Raw genomic sequence first — 24,458 nt, forward strand, 5'->3', positions numbered from 1 at the left:
AAATCATTGAAAAATAAATTTATTCTCAAATATAATTTATAACATCAATGTGAAATAGATTTTAAATCTTTTTACTCTCTAAATCAATATTATTCTATCACGTCAATGTGAAATAAAATCTTTTTACTATCTAAACTAATGAATATTATTCCTCCTCCTCTGCCCTTCTGTCCAGCGAGGAAGAATCGATGGCCACTTCCTCATAATCCTTCTCGAGTGAGGCCATGTCCTCCCGTGCGTCCTGGAACTCCCCTTCCTCCAGCCCCTCCCCCACGTACCAGTGGACAAAGGCCCGCTTGGCGTACATCTTATCGAATTTGAGGTTGATGCGGGTCCAAGCCAAGGAAATGGCGGTGGTGTTGCTCAGCATACAGAGGGCTCGCTGCACCTTTGCCAGATCACCACCTGGTACCACCGTCGGTGGCTGATAGTTGATGCCAACCTGTGCAGTGGGGAGGAAAGAGATTACATTAGATTCAGCTACATAAGCAGAAGCTTCAAAATCAGATCTGTTTGTTGCCAAATAGATTCTAAAAAGGCTAAAGTTATGAACTGGGTTGCGTCTTTCACTGGACGAGAATAAGCTCCAGTTATTCACTGGGCTCTTCTAGGTTTGAAGCTTCAGTTTCTGATAGACGATGCAGTGAGGCTGCATTCAGAATCTAACTGAGTTCCATATTGCACCTTTTCAAATGTGACCCTGATTGTCAGGAAGACATTTTCTCATTTCAAGGCAGGACTTCTCCTGGGACTGTCAAGCCTGCAATCAAGGATTGAAGCTGAGAGAATTCTGTTGAAAGCCTCAGAGAGAGCTCCTCTTTGGGCCAGCGATGGAGAGTGTCTGTTACTTTACACTTCCAGAATAGAGGGAAAAGTTTTGATCCAGACTGAACAGACATACTGTTCACATGTGAGATGAGATTGACACAATCCATGTTTGGCCAGGGCTCCATGGATTGGACAAAACAAAACACACTTACCTTGAACCCAGTCGGGCACCAATCAACAAACTGGATCGAGCGCTTGGTCTTGATGGTTGCAATGGCAGCGTTGACATCCTTGGGCACCACGTCTCCACGGTACAGCATGCAGCACGCCATGTACTTGCCCTGGCGGGGGTCGCACTTCACCATCTGGTTGGCTGGCTCAAAGCATGCGTTGGTGATCTCCGCCACCGACAGTTGCTCGTGGTAAGCCTTCTCGGCCGAAATAGTGGGCGCATAGGTTACCAGAGGGAAGTGAATTCGGGGATAGGGGACCAGGTTGGTTTGGAACTCAGTCAGGTCCACGTTGAGGGCACCGTCGAACCGCAGCGACGCTGTGATGGATGACACTACCTGTCCAAGGAGACGGTTGAGGTTGGTGTAGGTCGGTCGCTCAATGTCAAGGTTACGCCGAGATATGTCGTAAATGGCCTCATTGTCGAACATGAAGGCGCAGTCAGAGTGCTCGAGGGTGCAGTGGGTGACGAGTACGGCATTGTATGGCTCGACCACCGCGGTGGAAATCTGTGGCGCGGGGTAAACGGAAAACTCTAGTTTGGATTTCTTGCCGTAGTCGACGGAGAGTCTCTCCATCAGGAGGGAAGTAAAGCCCGAACCGGTCCCACCCCCGAAACTGTGGAAGATGAGGAAACCCTGCAGTCCTGTACACTGGTCAGCCTGTGGGTAAACAATGTACAAAATATTAAAAAGGAGCAAGAGATTGCATCTGTCACCAAGGAACAGTGACCACCTGGTGGCACGGAGCCATGGGAGGTGGTGAGATGGGCCTGCGGGAGCCTGGAGGGAAAGTATAATGGCAGCCAGGTGGAAGCAGTGGGGAAAGAAGGATGGAAAGAGGTGCCAGCACTATCTGTGTAGTTCGGGTTGGGGAAGGCAATGTCAAGGAAATTCCCAGCCTCTTTTCATGAATGTTACTGGTCACAAGGAGTATTGGAGAGACATCAGTAGTGATATTGAAGTGAATGCGTAGTTTAGTTGCATCACATGGCCATTTATAAGATTTAATTTGGACAAAGATAACGGGATAGTGGCCAGTGGTAAATGGTGAGACAGGTGCTGCTGGAATTTGACAATGTCCGCCTTTACACAACTTACCAGCTTCCGTATGCGATCCAAGACCAGATCCACAATCTCCTTGCCGATGGAGCAGTGGCCCCGCGCGTAGTTATTAGCCGCGTCCTCCTTGCCGGTGATGAGCTGCTCGGGGTGAAAGAGCTGTCGGTAGGTGCCGGTACGGACCTCGTCTGGGGACAGGGAACAGAGATTTAAAAGCATGAAAACAGAACATTCTAGCAAATTTGATGCCTTCATGGCATATTTCAGAGTTTAATGAGAGCACTGACTCATTGTCATTGAAACATACAAGATTCTGAAGGGGCTTGACAGGGCAGACACTGAGGTTGTTTCCCCTGATTGGGAAATCTAGAAAACGAGGGTAGTCTCCGAATAAGGGGCTGATCATTAAGGACTGAGATGAGGAGAAATTACTTCACTCAAAGGGTTATTAGTCTTTGTATTTCTCTACCCCAATGGGTTGTCAATGCTCCATCACTGAATATATTTAAGGCTGAGATAGACAGATTCTTGCTCTCAAAGAATCAAGGCATACAGGGACTGGCGTGAAGGTGGAGTTGAACTCCTGTTCCTATTTCTTATGTTCTTATGACCAACCCATCAACAATCACTCCGCTTACCAATCACAGTGGGCTCCAGATCGATAAACACGCCTCGGGGGATGTGTTTTCCCGCCCCCGTCTCACTGAAGAAGGTGTTGAAGGAGTCATCGCCACCCCCGATGGTCTTGTCACTGGGCATCTGTCCATCCGGCTGGATCCCATGCTCCAGGCAGTACAGCTCCCAGCAAGCGTTACCGATCTGCACACCGGCCTGGCCAATGTGGATTGAAATACACTCACGCTAAAGAGGGAAGAACAGGTGATGTTTTACATAGGATGAAAGGCAATGCTTGATAGTTAGTATAGGTGGGAAGAGAAAGGTGCAAAGAAACACATTCCATTACAGTAACCTGTGGATCCCATCCATTCCCTGTGAATTCTACCTGCCTCCTGATGGATTCTCCTACTTCTTCCTGCTCCTGATCCAAATAGAAGCCTCCATTCATTGTGGATCACTTCCGTGGATTGCCTCGGACTCCATGTTCCGAACCTCTCTGGATCCCCTTTGCTCCTTTATATCCATTCGCTGTGGATCTTTTTGATTACTACAGCTTTCCCTCCTGCTATCCATCTCTCTCTCACACTGTGGAATACCCTCAACTTGTTCTTTTCCCTTTCTTTGGGGAGTACCTCTTTCCCAGTAGTTTAAGTTTCCTCTTTGGTCATGGATTGTTACTCCTACTGTGAATTCCCACTCTCTCCCAGTAGATCTCTTGTTCTCTCCCAGTGAATTCCTACTCTCCCAATTTATCCCACTCTCCTATGGAATTCACACTCACTTAATCTCTCGATCGATCTTACTATCCCTGCAGATTCCTTTGGCTGGATTCACAATATCGCCTTTGCATACGTCCGCACACACTCACCATGATCTCCTTCTGTTCTTACAGCTCCTGAGAATGTGCTTTGTGTTGACCCTCCCACTATTTATACTGTGCCCAGTAGAACATTCCAATCAGTTGAACCAGGCTCTGATTGGCCTCTGAGAACAAAAGAGTGTGTAACAGTTGCAAAGATGATACAGTGGTGCTCAGTGGTGATTGGTTCTTTGTGCAAAAGGCGGAACTAAGGGTTCGCAACAATCTATTATTGGAGGAGCACTAGGCAACAAGGAGCCATTTTTGTAAATCAGATCTCCATCAATCAATTCAGGATTTAAAACATAGCCACCAATCAGGGCCACCTCAATCACACTCAATCCATCAGATCCCAATCAACCCCTCTGATCAAACACAAGCTATTAGACACAACCGTGTCAATCAGATTTTCATCTCTTCCATCCGTCACATCTGTCAGTCACTCTTCCCTCAAACAGGCAGGCATCAACATGACTCCCATCTGTCAGATCCCCAAAAATCAGACCCTCTTAACACAGGCCTGCACCAAAGAAAGCCCATCATTCAGACCCTGTCAGTCATACACTCATTACACAGAGCCCCTCGCTCAGATTCCCATCAATCAGACCACAGGGACCAGAGACCCATCTTTCAGATGCTCAGCATTTCTCATATTGCTATCTGGCATGCAGGTAGTCCTCTGTTGCAGCTTCACCAGGTTGGCACCTCACCCCCGTCTCACGGAAGAAGGTATTCACGAAGTCATTGCCACGACCAATTGTCTTTTCTGTCAATCTGCACTGATCTGGCTAATGTGGATCGAAAGACACAAGAGGAGTGAATACGAGAGTATTTATGAAGTAAGAAAGCAATGCCTAATGCAGTCGGTGGAACTGCAAGGAGAAGCAACGCATTCCGTCACAGTATCATGTGGATCCCGTCCACGTGCTCCCACATTACCTGTGGCTTTTCCACTGCCTTTAGCGCCTGTGGATAGTCTTTATCCCTGTGCCTTCTCCCTCCCTCTGGACTCCCCTCTCCCTGTGGGTTTCCTCAATTCCAGCTTATCTGTTTCTCAGTGTGAGCTGCTCACTGTCTGAGGAATTGTACATAGTCCTGAAAGATCCCACATTCTTGAGCATCATTGTCCTGTGGATCCCTCACCCTGTGGATTATCATGCCCCGTAATGGAGTTCCCTCTCTCTGTTCATGCTCCTCTTCCCATAGTTCTCCTCTACATGTGGACTCCCTATCTGCCTGTGAATTCCTCTTCTGTCTCCACTTGAATCTCTCTTTGTCCCTGTGGGTTCCACCCTACCTTTGGATTTCCTGTCTTGATTCCCATTCTCACTCTGTGATTCATCACTCACTCTCATTCTGAACTTCATGATACTTCTCTTTCTATGGATCCCTTCCATCTCCTTTCAATCATTCAATCCAAGTCCATCCTTCTCTCTTCCAGTAGATTCCTTCTCTTTGTGGATTTCACCACTCTGAGTAGATTTCTTCCTGCCCGTACATTTGCAATTCCTTCTGGTATCTTGCTTCTCTGTGGAGATCCCTTTTACCTTCAGATCTCTTCTCTATCCCTGTGGATCCTATTTCCTATGGATTCCCCCTTTCGATCCCTGTGAATATCCCTTACCCACTCGAATGTCCTCCCTCTAAGTGGAATTCCTCCTTCTCTCCCATGGTAGGACATTACACCCCCTGTCTCCTTGTAGATCTCCCCTCACTGTCCCTATGGAGAGCCCCTCCCTATGGGTCCCTTCTCTTTGGAGCTGAACTCAAGAGATGAGGTGAGAGTGAGTGCATTTTACATCAAGGCAGTATTTGACTGAGTTTGGCATCAAGGAGCTCTAGCAAAACTGGAGTCAATGGGAATCGGGGGAAAACTCTGCGACACTTGGAGTCGTACCTAGCACACAGGAAGATGATTGTTGTTGTTGGAGGTCAATCAGCCCAGCCCCGGGACATCACTGCAGGAGTTCCTCAGGATATTGTCCTCAGGCCAACCATCTTCAGCTCCTTCATCAATGACCGTCCCTCCATCATAACGTCAGCAATGGGGATGTTCACTGATGATTGCACAAGGTTCAGCACCATTCACAACTCCTCAGATACTGAAGTGGTCCGTGTAGGAATGCAGCAAGACCTGGACAATATCCAGGCTTGGGCTGATAAGTGGCAAGTAACATTCGCTCCACACATATGCCAGTCACTGACCATCTCCAACAGGAGTGAATCTAACCATCACCCGTTGACATTCAATGGCATTATGATCGCTGAATCCCCCACTGTCAACATCCTGGGGTTACCATTGACCAGAAACTGAACTGGAGTAGCCATATCAGTACTTTGGCTGCAAGAGCATAGATATATATATTGATATATATATATACACACATATGGAATACTCTCTATTTGCAACCAAGCCATTTCTTGCCCATTAATCAGATCACTATATCTATCAAATTTCCAGCTATCAGATCCCAATCTGTGCAACCCACCAACAATCCGCATCAATCGGCCCCACCTCTTAGATTCCCATCAATCCATCCACTTTCTGTCAGATCTCATAAATCAAATGCCCAGAAATCCATCCCTCGTACATCAGATCCCCCACCCAGTTGACCCCAATCCATTATTTTCCATCATTCTGACCCCCATCTATCAGACCCCATTCTGTCAAACTTTATCAGTGACATGCATCAATCAGACCCACGTTTATGGTATCCTAACAATCGAATTCCCACCCACATTACTCAGATTCCCATCTATTAGACTCCATCAATGTGAATCCCATCTATCAGATTCCCATCATGCAGAGCCTCATTAATCAGACTCATATTTATCAGACCCTATTGATCAGAATCCCCTCAAACTGATCTCCAATACTACATTTCCAATCGATCAGACCCCTCCTCCCCCCCTATAAGATCCCATGCAGAGAGACCCATATTAATCAGTCCCATTATCAGTCAGAGCCACCAGGATCAGTGGACAGTGTTTTAATGACTGGAGTGCTCTGTGACTCCTGGTCTGCAGCCCTGTGGAGTTTGATTAACCCACTTTCTGGGTCATTGATCCTCTTATTATCTTCAGTCTTCTTCTTTTACACTGTGCTTCTCACTCTCTTGTCATGCATTTATGGCTTTTTAAATCAACACACACACCCAAAATCATTGAAAAATAAATTTATTCTCAAATATAATTTATAACATCAATGTGAAATAGATTTAAAATCTTTTTACTCTCTAAATCAATATTATTCCATAACATCAATGTGAAATAAAATCTTTTTACTATCTAAACTAATGAATATTATTCCTCCTCCTCTGCCCTTCTGTCCAGCGAGGAAGAATCGATGGCCACTTCCTCATAATCCTTCTCGAGTGAGGCCATGTCCTCCCGTGCGTCCTGGAACTCCCCTTCCTCCAGCCCCTCCCCCACGTACCAGTGGACAAAGGCCCGCTTGGCGTACATCTTATCGAATTTGAGGTTGATGCGGGTCCAAGCCAAGGAAATGGCGGTGGTGTTGCTCAGCATACAGAGGGCTCGCTGCACCTTTGCCAGATCACCCCCTGGTACCACCGTCGGTGGCTGATAGTTGATGCCAACCTGTGCAGTGGGGAGGAAAGAGATTACATTAGATTCAGCTACATAAGCAGAAGCTTCAAAATCAGATCTGTTTGTTGCCACGTAGTTTCCAAAAATGCTAAAGTTATGAACTGGGTTGCATCTTTCACTGGACGAGAATAAGCTCGAGTTATTCACTGGGCTCTTCTAGGTTTGAAGCTTCAGTTTCTGATAGACGATGCAGTGAGGCTGCATTCAGAATCTAACTGAGTTCCATATTGCACCTTTTCAAATGTGACCCTAATTGTCAGGAAGACATTTTCTCATTTCAAGGCAGGACTTCTCCTGGGACTGTCAAGCCTGCAATCAAGGATTGAAGCTGAGAGAATTCTATTGAAAGCCTCAGAGAGAGCTCCTCTTTGGGCCAGCAATGGAGAGTGTCTGTTACTTTACACTTCCAGAATAGAGGGAAAAGTTTTGATCCAGACTGAACAGACATACTGTTCACATGTGAGATGAGATTGACACAATCCATGTTTGGCCAGGGCTCCATGGATTGGACAAAACAAAACACACTTACCTTGAACCCAGTCGGGCACCAATCAACAAACTGGATCGAGCGCTTGGTCTTGATGGTTGCAATGGCAGCGTTGACATCCTTGGGCACCACATCTCCACAGTACAGCATGCAGCACGCCATGTACTTGCCCTGGCGGGGGTCGCACTTCACCATCTGGTTGGCTGGCTCAAAGCATGCGTTGGTGATCTCCGCCACCGACAGTTGCTCGTGGTAAGCCTTCTCGGCCGAAATAGTGGGCGCATAGGTTACCAGAGGGAAGTGAATTCGGGGATAGGGGACCAGGTTGGTTTGGAACTCAGTCAGGTCCACGTTGAGGGCACCGTCGAACCGCAGCGACGCCGTGATGGATGACACTACCTGTCCAAGGAGACGGTTGAGGTTGGTGTAGGTCGGTCGCTCAATGTCAAGGTTACGGCGAGATATGTCGTAAATGGCCTCATTGTCGAACATGAAGGCGCAGTCAGAGTGCTCGAGGGTGCAGTGGGTGACGAGTACGGCATTGTACGGCTCGACCACCGCGGTGGAAATCTGTGGCGCGGGGTAAACGGAAAACTCCAGTTTGGATTTCTTGCCGTAGTCGACGGAGAGTCTCTCCATCAGGAGGGAAGTAAAGCCCGAACCGGTCCCACCCCCGAAACTGTGGAAGATGAGGAAACCCTGCAGTCCTGTACACTGGTCAGCCTGTGGGTAAACAATGTACAAAATATTAAAAAGGAGCAAGAGATTGCATCTGTCACCAAAGAACAGTGACCACCTGGTGGCACGGGGCCATGGGAGGTGGTGAGATGGGCCTGAGGGAGCCTGGAGGGAAAGTATAATGGCAGCCAGGTGGAAGCAGTGGGGAAAGAAGGATGGAAAGAGGTGCCAGCACTATCTGTGTAGTTCGGGTTGGGGAAGGCAATGTCAAGGAAATTCCCAGCCTCTTTTCATGAATGTTACTGGTCACAAGGAGTATTGGAGAGACATCAGTAGTGATATTGGAGTGAATGCGTAGTATAGTTGCATCACATGGCCGTTTATAAGATTTCATTTGGACAAAGATAACGGGATAGTGGCCAGTGGTAAATGGTGAGACAGGTGCTGCTGGAATTTGACAATGTCCGCCTTTACACAAATTACCAGCTTCCTTATGCGATCCAAGACCAGATCCACAATCTCCTTGCCGATGGAGCAGTGGCCCCGCGCGTAGTTATTAGCCGCGTCCTCCTTGCCGGTGATGAGCTGCTCGGGGTGAAAGAGCTGTCGGTAGGTGCCGGTACGGACCTCGTCTGGGGACAGGGAACAGAGATTTAAAAGCATGAAAACAGAACATTCTAGCAAATTTGATGCCTTCAGGACATATTTCAGAGTTTAATGAGAGCACTGACTCATTGTCATTGAAACATACAAGATTCTGAAGGGGCTTGACAGGGCAGACACTGAGGTTGTTTCCCCTGATTGGGAAATCTAGAAAACGAGGGTAGTCTCCGAATAAGGGGCTGATCATTAAGGACTGAGATGAGGAGAAATTACTTCACTCAAAGGGTTATTAGTCTTTGTATTTCTCTACCCCAATGGGTTGTCAATGCTCCATCACTGAATATATTTAAGGCTGAGATAGACAGATTCTTGCTCTCAGAGAATCAAGGCATACAGGGACTGGCGTGAAGGTGGAGTTGAACTCCTGTTCCTATTTCTTATGTTCTTATGACCAACCCATCAACAATCACTCCTCTTACCAATCACAGTGGGCTCCAGATCTATAAACACGCCTCGGGGGATGTGTTTTCCCGCCCCCGTCTCACTGAAGAAGGTGTTGAAGGAGTCATCGCCACCCCCGATGGTCTTGTCACTGGGCATCTGTCCATCCGGCTGGATCCCATGCTCCAGGCAATACAGCTCCCAGCAAGCGTTGCCGATCTGCACACCGGCCTGGCCAATGTGGATTGAAATACACTCACGCTAAAGAGGGAAGAACAGGTGATGTTTTACACAGGATGAAAGGCAATGCTTGATAGTTAGTATAGGTGGGAAGAGAAAGGTGCAAAGAAACACATTCCATTACAGTAACCTGTGGATCCCATCCATTCCCTGTGAATTCTACCTGCCTCCTGATGGATTCTCCTACTTCTTCCTGCTCCTGATCCAAATAGAAGCTTCCATTCATTGTGGATCACTTCTGTGGATTGCCTCGGACTCCATGTTCCGAACCTCTCTGGATCCCCTTTGCTCCTTTATATCCATTCGCTGTGGATCTTTTTGATTACTACAGCTTTTCCTCCTGCTATCCATCTCTCTCTCACACTGTGGAATACCCTCAACTTTTTCTTTTCCCTTTCTTTGGGGAGTACCTCTTTCCCAGTAGTTTAAGTTTTCTCTTTGGTCATGGATTGTTACTCCTACTGTGAATTCCCACTCTCTCCCAGTAGATCTCTTGTACTCTCCCAGTGAATTCCTACTCTCTCAATTTATCCCACTCTCCTATGGAATTCACACTCACTTAATCTCTCGATCGATCTTACTATCCCTGCAGATTCCTTTGGCTGGATTCACAATATCGCCTTTGCATACGTCCGCACACACTCACCATGATCTCCTTCTGTTCTTACAGCTCCTGAGAATGTGCTTTGTGTTGACCCTCCCACTATTTATACTGTGCCCAGTAGAACATTCCAATCAGTTGAACCAGGCTCTGATTGGCCTCTGAGAACAAAAGAGTGTGTAACAGTTGCAAAGATGATACAGTGGTGCTCAGTGGTGATTGGTTCTTTGTGCAAAAGGCGGAACTAAGGGTTCGCAACAATCTATTATTGGAGGAGCACTAGGCAACAAGGAGCCATTTTTGTAAATCAGATCTCCATCAATCAATTCAGGATTTAAAACATAGCCACCAATCAGGGCCACCTCAATCACACTCAATCCATCAGATCCCAATCAACCCCTCTGATCAAACACAAGCTATCAGACACAACCGTGTCAATCAGATTTTCATCTCTTCCATCCGTCACATCTGTCAGTCACTCTTCCCTCAAACAGGCAGGCATCAACATGACTCCCATCTGTCAGATCCCCAGAAATCAGACCCCCTTAACACAGGCCTGCACCAAAGAAAGCCCATCATTCAGACCCTGTCAGTCATACACTCATTACACAGAGCCCCTCGCTCAGATTCCCATCAATCAGACCACAGGGACCAGAGACCCATCTTTCAGATGCTCAGCATTTCTCATATTGCTATCTGGCATGCAGGTAGTCCTCTGTTGCAGCTTCACCAGGTTGGCACCTCACCCCCGTCTCACGGAAGAAGGTATTCACGAAGTCATTGCCACGACCAATTGTCTTTTCTGTCGATCTGCACTGATCTGGCTAATGTGGATCGAAAGACACAAGAGGAGTGAATACGAGAGTATTTATGAAGTAAGAAAGCAATGCCTAATGCAGTCGGTGGAACTGCAAGGAGAAGCAACGCATTCCGTCACAGTATCATGTGGATCCCGTCCACTTGCTATGGAACCCTGTGTTCCACGTGCTCCCACATTACCTGTGGCTTTTCCACTGCCTTTAGCGCCTGTGGATAGTCTTTATCCCTGTGCCTTCTCCCTCCCTCTGGACTCCCCTCTCCCTGTGGGTTTCCTCAATTCCAGCTTATCTGTTTCTCAGTGTGAGCTGCTCACTGTCTGAGGAATTGTACATAGTCCTGAAAGATCCCACATTCTTGAGCATCATTGTCCTGTGGATCCCTCACCCTGTGGATTATCATGCCCCGTAATGGAGTTCCCTCTCTCTGTTCATGCTCCTCTTCCCATAGTTCTCCTCTACATGTGGACTCCCTATCTGCCTGTGAATTCCTCTCTCTCTCCACTTGAATCTCTCTTTGTCCCTGTGGGTTCCACCCTACCTTTGGATTTCCTGTCTTGATTCCCGTTCTCACTCTGTGATTCATCACTCACTCTCATTCTGAACTTCATGATACTTCTCTTTCTATGGATCCCTTCCATCTCCTTTCAATCATTCAGTCCAAGTCCATCCTTCTCTCTTCCAGTAGATTCCTTCTCTTTGTGGATTTCACCACTCTGAGTAGATTTCTTCCTGCCCGTACATTTGCAATTCCTTCTGGTATCTTGCTTCTCTGTGGAGATCCCTTTTACCTTCAGATCTCTTCTCTATCCCTATGGATTCCCCCTTTCGATCCCTGTGAATATCCCTTGCCCACTCGAATGTCCTCCCTCTAAGTGGAATTCCTCCTTCTCTCCCATGGTAGGACATTACACCCCCTGTCTCCTTGTAGATCTCCCCTCACTGTCCCTATAGAGAGCCCCTCCCTATGGGTCCCTTCTCTTTGGAGCTGAACTCAAGAGATGAGGTGAGAGTGAGTGCATTTTACATCAAGGCAGTATTTGACTGAGTTTGGCATCAAGGAGCCCTAGCAAAACTGGAGTCAATGGGAATCGGGGGAAAACTCTGCGACACTTGGAGTCGTACCTAGCACACAGGAAGATGATTGTTGTTGTTGGAGGTCAATCAGCCCAGCCCCAGGACATCACTGCAGGAGTTCCTCAGGATATTGTCCTCAGGCCAACCATCTTCAGCTCCTTCATCAATGACCGTCCCTCCATCATAACGTCAGCAATGGGGATGTTCACTGATGATTGCACAAGGTTCAGCACCATTCACAACTCCTCAGATACTGAAGTGGTCCGTGTAGGAATGCAGCAAGACCTGGACAATATCCAGGCTTGGGCTGATAAGTGGCAAGTAACATTCGCTCCACACATATGCCAGTCACTGACCATCTCCAACAGGAGTGAATCTAACCATCACCCGTTGACATTCAATGGCATTATGATCGCTGAATCCCCCACTGTCAACATCCTGGGGTTACCATTGACCAGAAACTGAACTGGAGTAGCCATATAAGTACTTTGGCTGCAAGAGCATAGATATATATATTGATATATATATATACACACATGTGGAATACTCTCTATTTGCAACCAAGCCATTTCTTGCCCATTAATCAGATCACTATATCTATCAAATTTCCAGCTATCAGATCCCAATCTGTGCAACCCACCAACAATCCGCATCAATCGGCCCCACCTCTTAGATTCCCATCAATCCATCCACTTTCTGTCAGATCTCATAAATCAAATGCCCAGAAATCCATCCCTCGTACATCAGACCCCCCACCCAGCTGACCCCAATCCATTATTTTCCATCATTCTGACCCCCATCTATCAGACCCCATTCTGTCAAACTTTATCAGTGACATGCATCAATCAGACCCACGTTTATGGTATCCTAACAATCGAATTCCCACCCACATTACTCAGATTCCCATCTATTAGACTCCATCAATGTGAATCCCATCTATCAGATTCCCATCATGCAGAGCCTCATTAATCAGACTCATATTTATCAGACCCTATTGATCAGAATCCCCTCAAACTGATCTCCAATACTACATTTCCAATCGATCAGACCCCTCCTCCCCCCCCTATCAGATCCCATGCAGAGAGACCCATATTAATCAGTCCCATTATCAATCAGAGCCACCAGGATCAGTGGACAATGTTTTAATGACTGGAGTGCTCTGTGACTCCTGGTCTGCAGCCCTGTGGAGTTTGATTAACCCACTTTCTGGGTCATTGATCCTCTTTTATTATCTTCAGTCTTCTTCTTTTACACTGTGCTTCTCACTCTCTTGTCATGCATTTAAGGCTTTTAAATAAACACACACACCCAAAAGCATTTAAAAATAAATTTATTCTCAAATATAATTTATAACATCAATGTGAAATAGATTTAAAATCTTTTTACTCTCTAAATCAATATTATTCTATCACGTCAATGTGAAATAAAATCTTTTTACTATCTAAACTAATGAATATTATTCTTCCTCCTCTGCCCTTCTGTCCAGCGAGGAAGAATCGATGGCCACTTCCTCGTAATCCTTCTCGAGTGAGGCCATGTCCTCCCGTGCGTCCTGGAACTCCCCTTCCTCCAGCCCCTCCCCCACGTACCAGTGGACAAAGGCCCGCTTGGCGTACATCTTATCGAATTTGAGGTTGATGCGGGTCCAAGCCAAGGAAATGGCGGTGGTGTTGCTCAGCATACAGAGGGCTCGCTGCACCTTTGCCAGATCACCACCTGGTACCACCGCCGGTGGCTGATAGTTGATGCCAACCTGTGCAGTGGGGAGGAAAGAGATTACATTAGATTCAGCTACATAAGCAGAAGCTTCAAAATCAGATGTTTGTTGCCAAATAGATTCTAAAAATGCTAAAGTTATGAACTGGGTTGCATCTTTCACTGGACGAGAATAAGCTCTAGTTATTCACTGGGCTCTTCTAGGTTTGAAGCTTCAGTTTCTGATAGACGATGCAGTGAGGCTGCATTCAGAATCTAACTGAGATCCATATTGCACCTTTTCAAATGTGACCCTAATTGTCAGGAAGACATTTTCTCATTTCAAGGCAGGACTTCTCCTGGGACTGTCAAGCCTGCAATCAAGGATTGAAGCTGAGAGAATTCTGTTGAAAGCCTCAGAGAGAGCTCCTCTTTGGGCCAGCAATGGAGAGTGTCTGTTACTTTACACTTCCAGAATAGAGGGAAAAGTTTTGATCCGGACTGAACAGACATACTGTTCACATGTGATATGAGATTGACACAATCCATGTTTGGCCAGGGCTCCATGGATTGGACAAAACAAAACACACTTACCTTGAACCCAGTCGGGCACCAATCAACAAACTGGATCGAGCGCTTGCTCTTGATGGTGGCGATGGAGGCGTTGACATCCTTGGGCACCACGTCTCGACGGTACAGCATGCAGCACGCCATGTACTTGCCCTGGCGGGGGTCGCACTTCACCATCTGGTTGGCTGGCTCAAAGCATGCGTTGGTGATCTCCGCCACCGAAAGTTGCTCGTGGTGAGCTTTCTCGGGTGAAATAGTGGGCGCGTAGGTTACCAACGGGAAGTGAATTCGGGGATAGGGGACCAGGTTGGTTTGGAACTCAGTCAGGTCCACGTTGAGGGCACCGTCGAACCGCAGCGACGCCGTGATGGATGACACTACCTGTCCAAGGAGACGGTTGAGGTTGGTGTAGGTCGGTCGCTCAATGTCAAGGTTACGCCGAGATATGTCGTAAATGGCCTCATTGTCGAACATGAAGGCGCAGTCAGAGTGCTCGAGGGTGCAGTGGGTGACAAGTACGGCGTTGTACGGCTCGACCACCGCGGTGGAAATCTGCGGCGCGGGGTAAACAGAAAACTCCAGTTTGGATTTCTTGCCATAGTCGACGGAGAGTCTCTCCATCAGGAGGGAAGTAAAGCCTGAGCCGGTCCCACCCCCGAAACTGTGGAAGATGAGGAAACCCTGCAGTCCTGTACACTGGTCAGCCTGTGGGGAAACAAAGTACAAAAGGTTAAAATGGAGCAAGAGATTGCATCTGTCACCAAAGAACAGTGACCACCTGGTGGCACAGGGCCGTGGATGGTGGTGAGATAGGTCAGTGGGTGCCTGGAGGGAAAGTGTTTTGGGAGCTGGGTGGAGGCAGTTGAGAACGAAGGGTGGAAAGGGGTGCCAGCACTACGCATGTAGTTCGGGTTGGGGAAGGAAGGGTCCAGGAAATTCCCAGCCACCTTTCATGAATGTGGTGGTGATCACCAACGCATGCGTTGATTGGTCACAGGAATATTGGAGAGACATCACTGCTGATATCGGAGTGAATGTGTCGTATACTTGCATCACATGGCCATTTATCAGATTTCATTTGCACAAAGGGAATGCGGAAGTGGCCAGTGGTAAATGGTGAGACATTGGGTGCTGCTGGAATTTGACATTGTCCGCCTTTGCACAACTTACCAGCTTCCGTAAGCAATCCAAGACCAGATCCACAATCTCCTTGCCGATGGAGCAGTGACCCCGCGCGTAGTTATTAGCCGCGTCCTCCTTGCCGGTGATGAGCTGCTCGGGGTGAAAGAGCTGTCGGTAGGTGCCAGTACGGACCTCGTCTGGGGACAGGGAACAGAGATTTAAAAACATGAAAACAGAACATTCTAGCAAATTTGATGCCTTCAGGGCATATTTCAGAGTTTAATGAGAGCACTGACTCATTGTCATTGAAACATACAAGATTCTGAAGGGGCTTGACAGGGCAGACACTGAGGTTGTTTCCCCTGATTGGGAAATCTAGAAAACGAGGGTAGTCTCCGAATCAGGGGCTGATCATTAAGGACTGAGATGAGGAGAAATTTTTTCATTCAAAGGGTTATTAGTCTTTTATTTCTCTACCCCAATGGGTTGTAAATGCTCCATCACTGAATATATTTAAGGCTGAGATAGACAGATTCTTGCTCTCAGGGAATCATGCCTCTGGGGAGTGGGCATGAAGTGGAGTTGAAGTCCAAGATCAGCCATGATCAAATTGAACGGTGGAGCAGGCTCAACAGGCCGAATGGTCTACTCCTGTTCCTCTTTCTTATGTTCTTATGACCAACCCATCAACAATCATATCGCTTACCAACCACAGTGGGCTCCAGATCGATAAACACGCCTCGGGGGATGTGTTTGCCCGCCCCCGTCTCACTGAAGAATGTGTTGAAGGAGTCATCGCCACCCCCGATGGTCTTGTCACTGGGCATCTGTCCATCCGGCTGGATCCCATGCTCCAGGCAATACAGCTCCCAGCAAGCGTTGCCGATCTGCACACCGGCCTGGCCAATGTGGATTGAAATACACTCACGCTAAAGAGGGAAGAACAGGTGATGTTTTACACAGGATGAAAGGCAATGCTTGATAGTTAGTATAGGTGGGAAGAGAAAGGTGCAAAGAAACACATTCCATTACAGTAACCTGTGGATCCCATCCATTCCCTGTGAATTCTACCTGCCTCCTGATGGATTCTCCTACTTCCTGCTCCTGATCCTAATAGAAGCCTGCATTCATTGTGGATCATTTCCGTGGATTTCCTCAGACTCCATTGTTCCGTCCTCTCTGGATCCCTATTCCTCCTTTATATCCATTCCCTGTGGATCTTTCTGATTAATACGGCTTGCCCTCCTGCTATCCATCTCTCTCTCACACTGTGCAATTCCTTCACCTTGTTCATTTTCCTTTCTTTGGGGACTACCTCTTTCCCAGCAGTTTAAGTTTCCTCTTCGGTCGTGGATTGTTACACCTCCTGTGGATTCCCGGTCTCTCCCAGTGAATTCCTACTCTCCTGATGCAGCCCACTCTCCTATGGAATTCACACTCACTTAGTCTATCTATCGATCTTACTATCCCGGCGGACCCCTTTGGATCGATGCACAATATCGCCTTTGCATATGTCCGCACACACTCACCATGATCTCCTTCTGTTCTTACAGCTCCTGAGAATGTTCTGTGTGTTGACCCTCCCCCTATTTATACTGTGCCCAGTAGAACATTCCAATCAATTGAACCAGGATCTGATTGGCCTCTGAGAACAAAAGAGTGTGTAACAATTGCACAGATGATACAATGGTGCTCAGTGGTGATTGGTTCTTTGTGCAAAAGGCGGAACTAAGGGTTCGCAACAATCTATTATTGGAGGAGCACGAAACAACAAGGAGCCATTTTTGTAAATTAGATCTCCATCAATCAATTCATGATTAAAAAGGCAGCCACCAATCAGGGCCACCTCAATCACACTCAATCCATCAGATCAGAATCAACCCCACAGATCAATCACACACCATCAGTCACAACCATGTTCAATCAGATTTTCATCTCTTCCATCCGTCACATCTGTCAGATCCCCAGAAATCAGACCCCCTTCACACAGGCCTGCACTAAAGGAACCCCATCATTCAGACTCTGTCAATCATACACTCATTAAACAGATCCCCTCGCTCAGATTCCCATCAATCAGACCTCAGGGACCAGAGACCCATCTTTCAGATGCTCAGCATTGGTCATATTGCTGTTTGGCATGCAGGTAGTCCTCTGTCTCACGGGAGAAGGCATTCAAGAGTTATTGCCACGGCCAATGGGCTTTTCACTGGGCATCTGCGTGTCCGGCGAATACTAGAATATTTATACAGTAAGAGAGCAATGCCTAATGCAATCGGTGGAGCTGGAAGGGGAAGCAACGCATTCCGTCATGGTATCCTGTGGAACCTGTCCACTTGCTATCTTCCACATGCTCCCACATTACCTGTGGCTTTCCCACTGCCTTTAGTGCCTGTGGACAGTCTTTATCCCTGTGCCTTCTCCCTCCCTCTGGACTCCCCTCTCCCTGTGGGTTTCCTCAATTCCAGTTTATCTGTTTCTCAGTGTGAGCTGCTCACTGTTTGAGGAACTGTACATAGTCGTGAAAAATCCCACACTCTTTGAGCATCATTGTCCTGTGGATCCCTCAACCTGTGGATTATCATGCCCCTTAATGGAGTTCCCTCTCCCTGTTCATGCTCCTCTTCGCGTGGTTCCTCTCTCCCTGTGGACTGCTCTCTACATGTGGACTCCCTATCTGCCTGTGAATTCCTCTTCTCTCTCCACTTAGATCTCTCTCCCTGTGGGTTCCGCCCTCCCTTTGGATTTCCCCTCCCCCTATTGATTCCCGTTCTCACTCTGTGATTCATCACTCACTCTCATTCTGCACTTCATGATACTTCTCTCTCTATGGAACCCTCCCATCTCCTTTCGATCATTCAGTCCAAGTCCATCCTTCTCTCTTCTCTTCTCTTTGTGGATTTCACCACTCCTAGTAGATTTCTTCCTGCCCGTACATTTGCAATTCCTTCTGGCATCTTCCTTCTCCATGGAGATCCCTTTTACGTTCAGATCTTTTTTCTATCCCTGTGGATCCTATTTTCCTATGGATTCCCCCTTTCGATCCCTGTGAATATCCCTTGCCCACTCGAATGTCCTCCCTTTAAGTGGAATTCCTCCTTCTCTCCCATGGTAGGACATTACACCCCCTGTCTCCTTGTGGACCTCCCCTCACTGTCCCTATGGAGAGCCCCTCCCTATGGGTCCGTTCTCTTTGGAGCTGAACTCAAGAGATGAGGTGAGAGTGAGTGCCCTTGACATCAAGGCAACATTTGACTGAGTGTGGTATCAAGGAGCCCTAGCAAAACTGGAGTCAATGGGAATCAGGGGGAAAACTCTGTGACACTTGGAGTCGTACCTAGCACACAGGAAGATGTTTCTTGTTGTTGGAGGTCAATCATCTCAGTCCCAGGACATCACTGCAGGTGTTCCTCAGGGTATTGTCCTCGGACCACCCATCTTCAGCTACTTCATCAATGACCTTCCCTCCATCATAAGGTCAGAAGTGGGGATGTTTACTGATGTGTCTTTTTCTGGTTGACAAGATGTAAAGTGTGGTGTGCACAGGGATCTGTGCTGGGGCCTCAACATTTTACAATTTATATCAATGACTTAGATGAAGGGACCGAAGGTATGGTTGCTCAATTTGCTGATGACACAAAAGTAGGTAGGAAAGTAACTTGGGAAGAGGACATAAGGAGGCTACAAAGGGATAGAGATAACTTAAGTGAGTGGGCAAAGACCTGGAAAATGAAGTATAATGTGGGAAAGTGTGAAATTGTCCACTTTGGAAGGAAGAATAAAAAAGAAGCATGTTATCTAAATGGTGAGAGATTGCAGAGCTCTGAGATGCAGAGGGATCTAGGTGTCCTAGTGCATGAATTGCAAAAGGTTAATATGCAGGTACAGCATGTAATTAGGAAAGCTAATAGAATCTTATCGTTTATCGCGAGGGGAATTGAATACAAAAGTAGGGAGGTTATGCTTCAGCTATACAAGGCATGAGTAAGACCACATCTGGAGTACTGTGTACAGTACTGGTCTCCTTATTTAAGGAAGGATGTAAATGCGTTGGAGGCAGTACAGAGAAGGTTTACTAGACTAATACCGGGATTGGGCGGGCTATCTTGTGAGGAAAGGTTGGACAGGCTAGGCTTGTATCTACTGGAGTTTAGAAGAGTAAGAGGCGACCTGATTGAAACATATAAGATCCTAAGGTCTTGACAGGGTGGATGTGGAAAGATTGTTTCCCCTTGTGGGAGAATCTAGAACTGGGGGTCACGGTTTAGAAATAAGGGGTCGCCCATTTAAGACAGAGATGAGATGAACTTTGTTCTCTCATAGGGTCGTGAATCTTTGGAATTCTCTTCCTGAAAAAGCAGTGGAAGCAGAGTCCATGAATATTTTAACGCAGAGATAGATAGATTCTTGGGAAGCAAGGGGGTGGAAGGTTATCAGGGTGGGTAGGTGGAAATGTGGTGTAATCAGTTCAGCCATAAACTTATTGCGTGGCGGAGCAGGCCCGAAGGGCCAAGTGGCCTACTCCTGCTCCTAATTGTATGTTCATATGATTGCACGATGTTCAGCACCATTTGCAACTCCTCAGATACTGAAGCAGTCCGTGCAAGAATGCAGCAAGACCTGCACAATATCCAAACTTGGGCTGATAAGTGGCAAGTAACAGTCGCGCCACACAAGTGCCAGGCAATGACCATTTCAAACAGAAGAGTATCTAACCATCTCCCCTTGACATTCAATGGCATTACCCCACTATCAGTACCCCACTATCAACATCCTGGGGGTTACTATTGACCAGAAACTGAACTGGAGTAGCCATATAAGTACAGTGGCTGCAAGAGCATAGATATATGTATATATACACGTATGGAATACTCTGCACTTGCAGCCAAGTAATTTCTACCCATCAATCAGATAACCATCTATCAAATTTCCAGGTATCAGGTCCCAATCTGAGCAACCACCAACAATCTGCAATGATTGGCCCCATCTCCACTTTCTATTGGATCTCATAAATCAAATGCCCAGAAATCCATCCCTCATACATCAGACTCCCACCCATCTGACCCCAATCCATCATTTTCCATCATTCTGACCCCCATCTATCAGACCCCGTTCTGTCAAACTTTGTCAGTGACATACATCAATCAGACCCACGTTTATGGTATCCTAGCAATCGAATTCCCACCCACATTACTCAGATTCCCATCTATTAGACTCCATCAATGTGAATCCCATCTATCAGATTCCCATCATGCAGAGCCTCATTAATCAGACTCACATTTATCAGACCCTATTGATCAGAATCCCCTCAAACTGATCTCCAATACTACATTTCCAATCGATCAGACACCCCCCCCCCCCCCCCTATCAGATCCCATGCAGAGAGACCCATATTAATCAGTCCCATTATCAGTCAGAGCCACCAGGATCAGTGGACAGTGTTTTAATGACTGGAGTGCTCTGTGACTCCTGGTCTGCAGCCCTGTGGAGTTTGATTAACCCACTTTCTGGGTCATTGATCCTCTTTTATTATCTTCAGTCTTCTTCTTTTACACTGTGCTTCTCACTCTCTTGTCATGCATTTAAGGCTTTTAAATCAACACACACACCCAAAATCATTGAAAAATAAATTTATTCTCAAATATAATTTATAACATCAATGTGAAATAGATTTTAAATCTTTTTACTCTCTAAATCAATATTATTCTATCACGTCAATGTGAAATAAAATCTTTTTACTATCTAAACTAATGAATATTATTCCTCCTCCTCTGCCCTTCTGTCCAGCGAGGAAGAATCGATGGCCACTTCCTCATAATCCTTCTCGAGTGAGGCCATGTCCTCCCGTGCGTCCTGGAACTCCCCTTCCTCCAGCCCCTCCCCCACGTACCAGTGGACAAAGGCCCGCTTGGCGTACATCTTATCGAATTTGAGGTTGATGCGGGTCCAAGCCAAGGAAATGGCGGTGGTGTTGCTCAGCATACAGAGGGCTCGCTGCACCTTTGCCAGATCGCCCCCTGGCACCACCGTCGGGGGCTGATAGTTGATGCCAACCTGTGCAGTGGGGAGGAAAGAGATTACATTAGATTCAGCTACATAAGCAGAAGCTTCAAAATCAGATCTGTTTGTTGCCAAATAGATTCTAAAAATGCTAAAGTAATGAACTGGGTTGCATCTTTCACTGGACGAGAATAAGCTCCAGTTATTCACTGGGCTCTTCTAGGTTTGAAGCTTCAGTTTCTGATCGAAGATGCAGTGAGGCTGCATTCAGAATCTAACTGAGTTCCATATTGCACCTTTTCAAATGTGACCCTGATTGTCAGGAAGACATTTTCTCATTTCAAGGCAGGACTTCTCCTGGGACTGTCAAGCCTGCAATCAAGGATTGAAGCTGAGAGAATTCTGTTGACAGCCTCAGAGAGAGCTCCTCTTTGGGCCAGCGATGGAGAGTGTCTGTTACTTTACACTTCCAGAATAGAGGGAAAAGTTTTGATCCAGACTGAACAGACATACTGTTCACATGTGAGATGAGATTGACACAATCCATGTTTGGCCAGGGCTCCATGGATTGGACAAAACAAAACACACTTACCTTGAACCCAGTCGGGCACCAATCAACAAACTGGATCGAGCGCTTGGTCTTGATGGTTGCAATGGCAGCGTTGACATCCTTGGGCACCACATCTCCACGGTACAGCATGCAGCACGCCATGTACTTGCCCTGGCGGGGGTCGCACTTCACCATCTGGTTGGCTGGCTCAAAGCATGCGTTGGTGATCTCCGCCACCGACAGTTGCTCGTGGTAAGCCTTCTCGGCCGAAATAGTGGGCGCATAGGTTACCAGAGGGAAGTGAATTCGGGGATAGGGGACCAGGTTGGTTTGGAACTCAGTCAGGTCCACGTTGAGGGCACCGTCGAACCGCAGCGACGCCGTGATGGATGACACTACCTGTCCAAGGAGACGGTTGAGGTTGGTGTAGGTCGGTCGCTCAATGTCAAGGTTACGCCGAGATATGTCGTAAATGGCCTCATTGTCGAACATGAAGGCGCAGTCAGAGTGCTCGAGGGTGCAGTGGGTGACGAGTACGGCATTGTACGGCTCGACCACCGCGGTGGAAATCTGTGGCGCGGGGTAAACGGAAAACTCCAGTTTGGATTTCTTGCCGTAGTCGACGGAGAGTCTCTCCATCAGGAGGGAAGTAAAGCCTGAGCCGGTCCCACCCCCGAAACTGTGGAAGATGAGGAAACCCTGCAGTCCTGTACACTGGTCAGCCTGTGGGTAAACAATGTACAAAATATTAAAAAGGAGCAAGAGATTGCATCTGTCACCAAAGAACAGTGACCACCTGGTGGCACGGGGCCATGGGAGGTGGTGAGATGGGCCTGAGGGAGCCTGGAGGGAAAGTATAATGGCAGCCAGGTGGAAGCAGTGGGGAAAGAAGGATGGAAAGAGGTGCCAGCACTATCTGTGTAGTTCGGGTTGGGGAAGGCAATGTCAAGGAAATTCCCAGCCTCTTTTCATGAATGTTACTGGTCACAAGGAGTATTGGAGAGACATCAGTAGTGATATTGGAGTGAATGCGTAGTATAGTTGCATCACATGGCCGTTTATAAGATTTCATTTGGACAAAGATAACGGGATAGTGGCCAGTGGTAAATGGTGAGGCATTGGGTGCTGCTGGAATTTGACATTGTCCGCCTTTACACAACTTACCAGCTTCCGTATGCGATCCAAGACCAGATCCACAATCTCCTTGCCGATGGAGCAGTGTCCCCGCGCGTAGTTATTAGCCGCGTCCTCCTTGCCGGTGATGAGCTGCTCGGGGTGAAAGAGCTGTCGGTAGGTGCCGGTACGGACCTCATCTGGGGACAGGGAACAGAGATTTAAAAGCATGAAAACAGAACATTCTAGCAAATTTGATGCCTTCAGGGCATATTTCAGAGTTTAATGAGAGCACTGACTCATTGTCATTGAAACATACAAGATTCTGAAGGGGCTTGACAGGGCAGACACTGAGGTTGTTTCCCCTGATTGGGAAATCTAGAAAACGAGGGTAGTCTACGAATAAGGGGCTGATCATTAAGCACTGAGATGAGGAGAAATTACTTCACTCAAAGGGTTATTAGTCTTTGTATTTCTCTACCCCAATGGGTTGTCAATGCTCCATCACTGAATATATTTAAGGCTGAGATAGACAGATTCTTGCTCTCAGAGAATCAAGGCATACAGGGACTGGCGTGAAGGTGGAGTTGAACTCCTGTTCCTATTTCTTATGTTCTTATGACCAACCCATCAACAATCACTCCGCTTACCAATCACAGTGGGCTCCAGATCGATAAACACGCCTCGGGGGATGTGTTTTCCCGCCCCCGTCTCACTGAAGAAGGTGTTGAAGGAGTCATCGCCACCCCCAATGGTCTTGTCACTGGGCATCTGTCCATCCGGCTGGATCCCATGCTCCAGGCAATACAGCTCCCAGCAAGCATTGCCGATCTGCACACCGGCCTGGCCAATGTGGATTGAAATACACTCACGCTAAAGAGGGAAGAACAGGTGATGTTTTACATAGGATGAAAGGCAATGCTTGATAGTTAGTATAGGTGGGAAGAGAAAGGTGCAAAGAAACACATTCGATAACGGTATCCAGTTGATCCCAACCATTCTCTGTGATTTGTACCAGCCCCCTGATGGATCCTCCCACTTTCTTTAGGGCTTGATCCTACTCCCAATGGAAGCTGCCATTCATTGTGGATCAGTCCATCACTTCCCTGGATTGCCTCGAACTCTATGGTTCCATCATTGGTGGATCCCTATTCCTCCTTTGCCTCCCTTTGGATATCCCTGTGGCTTTCCCTCCCACTGTGCATCCCGCTCTCACTGTGGATTCCACTCGCCTCGTTGATTTCCTTTTCCTTGGGGATTACCTGTCCTAACCGGTCAACCTTTCTGTTTCGCCAGGGTTTGCTCCTCTTCCTGTGGATTCCC

General features: G+C 47.3%; 4 protein-coding genes across 4 annotated transcripts; all 4 read right to left on the bottom strand.

Moving 5' to 3' along the window:
* Positions 1–145: 145 nt before the first annotated feature.
* Positions 146–2,915, bottom strand: LOC137358392 (tubulin alpha-1A chain-like). Its single transcript, XM_068024334.1, has 4 exons — positions 2,699–2,915; positions 2,100–2,248; positions 981–1,661; positions 146–442 (listed from the first exon to the last, which is right to left on the bottom strand). Exons 1-4 carry the CDS (start codon positions 2,817–2,819, stop codon positions 146–148), a joined length of 1,248 nt encoding a protein of 415 aa, XP_067880435.1. The 5' UTR covers positions 2,820–2,915.
* Positions 2,916–6,840: 3,925 nt separating this feature from the next.
* Positions 6,841–9,610, bottom strand: LOC137358246 (tubulin alpha-1A chain-like). Its single transcript, XM_068024142.1, has 4 exons — positions 9,394–9,610; positions 8,795–8,943; positions 7,676–8,356; positions 6,841–7,137 (listed from the first exon to the last, which is right to left on the bottom strand). The coding sequence occupies exons 1-4, from the start codon at positions 9,512–9,514 to the stop codon at positions 6,841–6,843; spliced, it is 1,248 nt and encodes a 415-aa protein (XP_067880243.1). The 5' UTR covers positions 9,515–9,610.
* A 3,934-nt stretch (positions 9,611–13,544) lies between these two features.
* LOC137358370 (tubulin alpha-1 chain-like) lies at positions 13,545–16,398 on the bottom strand. The gene is made up of 4 exons (XM_068024311.1): positions 16,182–16,398; positions 15,524–15,672; positions 14,378–15,058; positions 13,545–13,841 (listed from the first exon to the last, which is right to left on the bottom strand). The coding sequence occupies exons 1-4, from the start codon at positions 16,300–16,302 to the stop codon at positions 13,545–13,547; spliced, it is 1,248 nt and encodes a 415-aa protein (XP_067880412.1). The 5' UTR covers positions 16,303–16,398.
* Positions 16,399–21,229: 4,831 nt separating this feature from the next.
* LOC137358425 (tubulin alpha-1A chain-like) lies at positions 21,230–23,921 on the bottom strand. Its single transcript, XM_068024382.1, has 4 exons — positions 23,786–23,921; positions 23,187–23,335; positions 22,065–22,745; positions 21,230–21,526 (listed from the first exon to the last, which is right to left on the bottom strand). Exons 1-4 carry the CDS (start codon positions 23,904–23,906, stop codon positions 21,230–21,232), a joined length of 1,248 nt encoding a protein of 415 aa, XP_067880483.1. The 5' UTR covers positions 23,907–23,921.
* Between the last annotated feature and the right edge of the window lie 537 nt (positions 23,922–24,458).

The sequence above is a fragment of the Heterodontus francisci genome, chromosome 49, assembly GCF_036365525.1.
Source record: "Heterodontus francisci isolate sHetFra1 chromosome 49, sHetFra1.hap1, whole genome shotgun sequence".
NCBI classification, from domain to species: domain Eukaryota; kingdom Metazoa; phylum Chordata; class Chondrichthyes; order Heterodontiformes; family Heterodontidae; genus Heterodontus; species Heterodontus francisci.

What these genes read in the sequence shown, in the direction of transcription:
- LOC137358392 (XM_068024334.1), bottom strand. Translation starts at nt 2,819, where the DNA reads ATGCCCAGTGACAAGACCATCGGGGGTGGCGATGACTCCTTCAACACC. An exon ending in TCTGGAGCCCACTGTGATTG is followed by an intron (nt 2,249 to 2,698) that starts GTAAGCGGAGTG and finishes CCCTGTCCCCAG; the next exon opens with ACGAGGTCCGTACCGGCACC. An exon ending in TGGATCGCATACGGAAGCTG is followed by an intron (nt 1,662 to 2,099) that starts GTAAGTTGTGTA and finishes GTTTACCCACAG; the next exon opens with GCTGACCAGTGTACAGGACT.
- LOC137358246 (XM_068024142.1), bottom strand. Translation starts at nt 9,514, where the DNA reads ATGCCCAGTGACAAGACCATCGGGGGTGGCGATGACTCCTTCAACACC. An exon ending in TCTGGAGCCCACTGTGATTG is followed by an intron (nt 8,944 to 9,393) that starts GTAAGAGGAGTG and finishes CCCTGTCCCCAG; the next exon opens with ACGAGGTCCGTACCGGCACC. An exon ending in TGGATCGCATAAGGAAGCTG is followed by an intron (nt 8,357 to 8,794) that starts GTAATTTGTGTA and finishes GTTTACCCACAG; the next exon opens with GCTGACCAGTGTACAGGACT.
- LOC137358370 (XM_068024311.1), bottom strand. Translation starts at nt 16,302, where the DNA reads ATGCCCAGTGACAAGACCATCGGGGGTGGCGATGACTCCTTCAACACA. An exon ending in TCTGGAGCCCACTGTGGTTG is followed by an intron (nt 15,673 to 16,181) that starts GTAAGCGATATG and finishes CCCTGTCCCCAG; the next exon opens with ACGAGGTCCGTACTGGCACC. An exon ending in GGTGCCCGACTGGGTTCAAG is followed by an intron (nt 13,842 to 14,377) that starts GTAAGTGTGTTT and finishes CCCACTGCACAG; the next exon opens with GTTGGCATCAACTATCAGCC.
- LOC137358425 (XM_068024382.1), bottom strand. Translation starts at nt 23,906, where the DNA reads ATGCCCAGTGACAAGACCATTGGGGGTGGCGATGACTCCTTCAACACC. An exon ending in TCTGGAGCCCACTGTGATTG is followed by an intron (nt 23,336 to 23,785) that starts GTAAGCGGAGTG and finishes CCCTGTCCCCAG; the next exon opens with ATGAGGTCCGTACCGGCACC. An exon ending in GGTGCCCGACTGGGTTCAAG is followed by an intron (nt 21,527 to 22,064) that starts GTAAGTGTGTTT and finishes CCCACTGCACAG; the next exon opens with GTTGGCATCAACTATCAGCC.